The sequence below is a fragment of the Tribolium madens genome, unplaced genomic scaffold, assembly GCF_015345945.1.
Source record: "Tribolium madens isolate multiple individuals breed KSU strain unplaced genomic scaffold, Tmad_KSU_1.1 Scaffold_91;HRSCAF=231;Tcas5.2_LG7, whole genome shotgun sequence".
NCBI lineage: Eukaryota > Metazoa > Arthropoda > Insecta > Coleoptera > Tenebrionidae > Tribolium > Tribolium madens.
In genome coordinates, this window is record NW_025401063.1 from 3499496 (window position 1) to 3505691 (window position 6196).

General features: G+C 33.4%; 1 protein-coding gene across 1 annotated transcript; it reads right to left on the reverse strand.

Moving 5' to 3' along the window:
• Nucleotides 1-2888: 2888 nt before the first annotated feature.
• Nucleotides 2889-4328, reverse strand: LOC123011754. Its single transcript, XM_044409369.1, has 2 exons — nucleotides 3315-4328; nucleotides 2889-3002 (listed from the first exon to the last, which is right to left on the reverse strand). Exons 1-2 carry the CDS (start codon nucleotides 4326-4328, stop codon nucleotides 2889-2891), a joined length of 1128 nt encoding a protein of 375 aa, XP_044265304.1.
• Nucleotides 4329-6196: the final 1868 nt, after the last annotated feature.

Sequence of the window (6196 nt, forward strand, 5' to 3'; positions counted from 1 at the left end):
GAGTCAACGTCCCAGATTATGATGAAATAGCCTTTGGACGAATCAGAAGAGAGTCGTTTTAGTTGAGAGAGTTCTTGCTCATCAATTGGATCAAACTTTTCTTTAATGGTACTATAAGTGTGATTGGTAAAAGTACGTTTTGAGGAATTTCGTCCAGATAAAAAAAATTCTTGCATTTGCAAAACCACTATCAAATTTAAACTGTTGATTTGTTTCAATAGAGTAACAGTATAATGGTTTAGGTCGTATTGGTGCTCATCTGTTTGCAAAACTTGAATAGTTAATGAATTCACCAGAAGAAAATGGTTTTTGCAAACGTGCCAAAAATTGTCGGAGTAAAAGAAACATTGGTTTAGAAGATTATCGCTAGTTTGCATTAGAGTGTTTCCTAACAAATTCTTAACAAGAATTATAATTATTGAGAGAATTAAAAGTGTCATTGCTTGAAAATCGTTGTCTCAGTTGTTGTCTTCAATAACGTAATGAATGCTTTTATTTGCTCATTCATAGATAATAGCACATTTGTAAAGAATTAACGATAAGTAACGTTTTAGATACTTAATGGGTTGTAATTTTTATTCTATTTTCATTAAAACTTTAAAAAAAAATCATTATTTAAAAATCATTGTCAGTTGTAATGAATGCTTTTAGTTTCTCACAGAAAGATAGATTATGGCACTTTTGTAAGGAATTAACAATAAGTAAGATTTTAGATAAGTAGTAATTTTTTATGCTCTATTCATAATAATTTCACACAAAAAAACAAAATCGAACAAGTGTAACCCACAAGAATTACAAAAAAAGCTCCTTGAGTATCATACAAAGAAAATGCCTTAAGTGGAATAAAATGTTTTAAAACAATTTTTGCTTCACCTGAAACAAGCTGTACTTACTCTGTTTCAGTAAGAAGAAAAGTTAATTTTTCTCTTGATTCTCGACTTAGAATAATTTTTTTCTGCTTTTTAAGTCCTATCACATTGGCGGTTTTATTTATTTGACAACTACAGCTAAACATCTCAACAACGAACACCGATGAGGAATCTTTAATTGTCAGTTGTGAAGAGGTGTCCCTTAATCGGAGGCGGGCAAAATTAAGAAGAAAAATAAAGTTTTTTATCCAAAATAAACGATCTTTAAGATGTTTAATGCCATTATCACTTTTTTGATAGTGATAATTTAGTTTGAAACGAATTATTCTGGTGATGAGTGCAGTTCATGTCAGTTTAATGCAACAACAAAGAAACAGTAAATAAAATTGTTTGTTTAGTTCGATATTTTATTGTTGGCACAATAGTAAAAACACCACGTCAAAACACTAATTTTGTATTATAACTAATAAATAATTAAGTTGCTAATTCTATATAATTTACTTTGGTTTCCCCACTAACGGTAAAACAATGATTTGGGCCGCAAACTGATATTTTATAAAAAAATAACAATGAAAATGACTCGATTTACTTTTCGGCTAGTGTTATTAGTCTTTTTTTTTAACGAAACTATGCCAGATAATGTTCATCTCAGTGAAGCTCATTTCCAGTATTTAAAAAAATACTTCAAATCTGCCAATTCTGTGACAATATCGATGCTACAGAGTAATAATCAACGACGCAAAATAAGAGATTTAGCAGAAGAAATCTTGCGTAAAATTGACACACCTGTTGTGATACAAGAAAAGTACTTGAGCAAAAACCAAAGTGATGTAACTCTAAATTACATAATTATCGTCTGGAGCCTCAAAATACTTAAGCAATTTCTTGATAATTTGACGGTGGTACCGGAGGAAAAAGGTACTTACTATATATTCATTCTTCAAGAAGATTGTAGCACTGTGCACAACAACTTTGGTGAAATTTTGAAAAAGTTTTGGTGTGAATATAACGTTTTAAATGTAGTCATGCAAAACCCGTGTCCCGGTGACACACTTTACCAATTTTGGCCCTTTGAATACAGTGGTAACTCCTGGGGGAGTTGTAAAAGTTGCAACTTGGTCGATGCAACGAAGTCTAATAAGTTAAGAAATTTGAATCAATTCCCATTAAAAATTTCCGTTTTTTTGTTTAAACCAACTTTAATTGACTATTTACCAAAATCGCTCAAGACAAATCCAAGATACAGTAATTTAAGTTTGTCTAAAGGCTACGCAGGTTTGGACGGTTTTCTTCTAAGAGAATTAGTCGATTATTTTAATTTTGATCCAGTAATTGTAGAAAATTTGAATATGTACGGAAGAGTACTAAGAAATGGTACCGTGGTTGGTTCCTTGGGCGATGTAGTCAATCGCAGAGTGCACTTAAGTATTAACAGTCGATTCTTGATGGACTATGGAACCAAACAAATTGAATATACGTTTCCCTACGTTTCTGACCAACTCTGCGTGGTGGTACCCAAGGCCCCTAAAGTACCAACTTGGAAAACACTTCTTAAATGCTTCAACACATTTTCCTGGATTTTAATTTTTCTATCATGTGTTTCAAGTACCCTCGTTTGGTATTTTATCGGACCATCTAGAAACGTTCGGAAATTTATTTGGCAGATTTTTGGTTTCATCGTGGGAATTCCCCAAAATATTGTTCCATCGATTAGTCAGTTCGTATTTCTATTGTCTTGCTTTTTCTTCAATGTGACTATTTTTGGGATTCTTCAAGGATCATTGTTTACTGCATTTTCGACAACAAGCTTTTATCCAGAAATTGACACTCTTGAGGATTTATACACGTCAAACTTGCCAATCGCCAACGAAAATTGGTTTCTTCTAGACGGTGACAATTCTGATTTAATGATAAAACTCAAGTCACACCTGATTGAAGCCAAAGGTGACATTTTGAAACAAGTTGCGTATCAGCAAAATATTTCCACTCTAAGACGGAAAAGTGACTTAGATTTGTTAGTTAGGGCACAATACACGTCCAGAGATGGTATTCCTTTGGTACACATAGTTGGAGATTGGCATAATTCGCTCTTACTTTGCGGAATTCTACCAAAAGGGTCACATTTTCTAGTACCTTTCAACCAAATAATAGTAAGGTTATTTGAAGGCGGACTCACTTCAAAGTGGTACCGTGATGTTTTAGACGGTATTATAGACGAAGAAAGACCAAAATTTGACGAAAATGGTAGTTTTGATTCTTTGAACATCAATGACTTACAAACTGCGTTTCACATACTTACGATAGGACACCTTTGCTCAATTTTATTATTTTTTTGTGAGGTTGTAACAAATAAATAAAAAAATTATTAACGTAACTTTATTTACTTCCTCTTACAATTTCAGTTACAAATACAAGTAACGCAAGTGTATATCCTACAAAAAGTACATAAATCGCTAATTGAGCATCACGTAGCGAAAATAAGTCTTGGGGAATTTTGTTTGCAAATTTTTTCATTTGCTGGATCATGGTACCAGTAGATGTAACGTCTTGGTACCATTTTGCAGTTAGCCCAGCTTCAAACAGTTTCGTAATTGCGTGATTGAAAGTAGTTAAAAACGGGGAACCTTTTGGAAAAACACTGACCAGTAGGAAAGTCTGTAAACATTCATTTGTAACATGTAGAAGTGGTGATCCGTCTTCTGCCACAAATTCGACTTTAACGATATGTTCCACATCTTGTTTTCGTCCCAAAACCGCCAATTTTCGCGTATAAGCTGCGTCTTTATACGAACCCTTGTAGTTTCTTATCTGCTTTGTTTTCAAACTTGTGATCAAATTTGTTGTATCAAAATCCAAATACCAACCCGAAGACGCGATTCGTAGTCCAGCTTGATCCAGTTCTACCAACGTATCAATGTCGTTGTAAAAGGTCGTTGTGGTAAAATCAGTGAAAACAGATCCTTGAATGATCCCCATTATGATAATATTGAGAACCATGCAAGAACCCAAAAACATATACTGGTGAGGCAGTGGTACCACATTGACAGGGTTCCCAAATAAAACCGCACACATCTCCCATGTAACTGTGGCCAAATCGCGAGATGAGTTAAGAACAACCCAAACAAAAATGCAACAAATCCACATAAAGAAAAATAGAACCCAGGAAGTTACATCAAAAATGAAGAAAAAGGCCTTCCACTGTGGCACTTTTAACGCTTTTGGAACCACCGGACAAATTTGATCGTAACTGAATGGTACTGTCACTTCAATTTCGCGCGTTTGGTAGTCTACCAGGAACCAATCGTTGGCACTAAAGTCCACTTTGCGGAAAACCACGTCACTTAGACTACCAGTGATGGTACCATTTTTCAGTACTCGACCATGAGTCGGGTGACTCTCGTCGATTAAAAATGAAAAGTTTAGGTAGTTGGAGAGACATTTCAAAAGGCAACCATCCATTCCCGCGAAATCACCGGTTTTTAAGTCGCTATAAATAGGATTGTGTAAGATATAGGTTGGAATTTGTTTGAGAGCAGTGGGTGGTCCATCAAACAAGGAGACTTTCAAGGGATATCCTTGGAAATTTTGAAGCGAATTTGACACTAACATAAAATTATCTAGAGGATAATTCTGAGTCACCCCCCATGCATTGCCATTCTTTATGAAGGGATGGTAAATAAACAAATTGTCACAAATTTGCGCAATCAGATTTGCCACTCCATGATTGGTCCAGAGTAATTTAAGGACGTGATTGATTTCTTTTTTGAAGGTTTTGCAGTCGGAGGATGTAAACAGAATTGCAAAAGTTGCTCTTGCTTGGGATACTATTTCGGTATCTTCTTCCAGAAATGCTAATAAAACTCTGACATCCCACACAATTATGACATGACCCTCGTACGAGTCTGACAAAAGTGTTTTAATTTTAAGCAACTTTTTATCACTCACTTCTACATACTCATCAATACATTCTTCTAAAAACAAGGTACTATTTTTATTTAAACTTTTCTCTTTTATTACAATCGAAAAGTTTAAACTTTTCATTAATTCCACAACAATTTCGTCTAAATCGATTAGGTGGATGCCATCACATAAAAAAGTAAAAGTCAAATGACGAACCAACATAAAATGCTTTTGATAGACGTTTAGGAGCTTCTCTTTGTCGTTATTGTAAGGCACTTCAAGTAAACAAATTATAACTTGGATTAAAGTTAAAACAACAATCAAAGTAAATACGTGTAGTGGCATAGTGTAACTAATAGGAAGCCCCAAAAATCATTATTTGTTTTAACTTTGAATATTTTATCACAACTTGAGTGAACACTCGTCAAATTTCGTCTTGTTATTGGCTATTTAATTAATGACTTGTTCTATTTAAATCAGTCTTAATTCTATTTACTTTTAGGCCATTGTTTGGTATTGTTTACAGAAGAAATTATCGGGTATTAGAAAATCTTACATAAATAATAAACCATAATTGATTTTAAAATCTACTTTGAATTTAATTGGCATGTTAGAGAAGATTGCCAATTTAATAATTTATAGTTATTGTGAGAAATAAAAAAGTTTGAAAATCGTTGTCTCAGTTGTTGTCTTCAATAATGTAATGAATACATTTATTTGCTCATTGGTAGATAATAGCCCTTTTGTAAAGAATTAACTATAAGTAACGTTTTAGATACTTAATGGGTTGTAATTTTTTATTCTATTTTCATTAAAACTTTACAAAAAAAATCATTGTTTAAAAATCGTTGTGTCAGTTGTAATGAATGCTTTTAGTTTCTCACAGGAAGATAGATTATTATAGCACTTTTGTAAGGAATTAATAAGTAAGATTTAGATAATAAGTTGTAATTTTTTATTCTCTTTTCATAACAATTTCACACAAAAAAACTAAAATCGAACAAGTGTGACCCACGAGAATTACAAAAAAAGCTCCTTGAGTATCATACAAAGAAAATGCCTTCATCCTAATTTGTTTCTTGTTCGCACTTATCATTTTTTCGGCAATTAAACTATCAATGATATCAACGTTCCATTTTTTCGTCAGGCCACTCTCAAACAACCTGCTGATAACGTCATTAAAAATCGGTAAAAGGGCAGAACCTTTGGGCACAATATTCGCTCTTAGAAATGTAGTTATGCACTCATCGACAATGTGTAAAAGTGGAAACCCATCATCGTCTATATATTTGCTTCTGATAAAAAGATCTGCACGAGTTCTGGTTTCAATAGTTGCAATGTTTCGTTGATATGCTATGATGTCGAAAATGTTATCAGGTGGTTTAACACTTTTCGATTTCAGTTTTTTGATAACGTCAGAATCGTCT

What these genes read in the sequence shown, in the direction of transcription:
- LOC123011754 (XM_044409369.1), bottom strand. Translation starts at nt 4,328, where the DNA reads ATGGATGGTTGCCTTTTGAAATGTCTCTCCAACTACCTAAACTTTTCA. An exon ending in ATGCTCAATTAGCGATTTAT is followed by an intron (nt 3,003 to 3,314) that starts GTACTTTTTGTA and finishes TTTGGTTGAAAG; the next exon opens with GTACTAGAAAATGTGACCCT.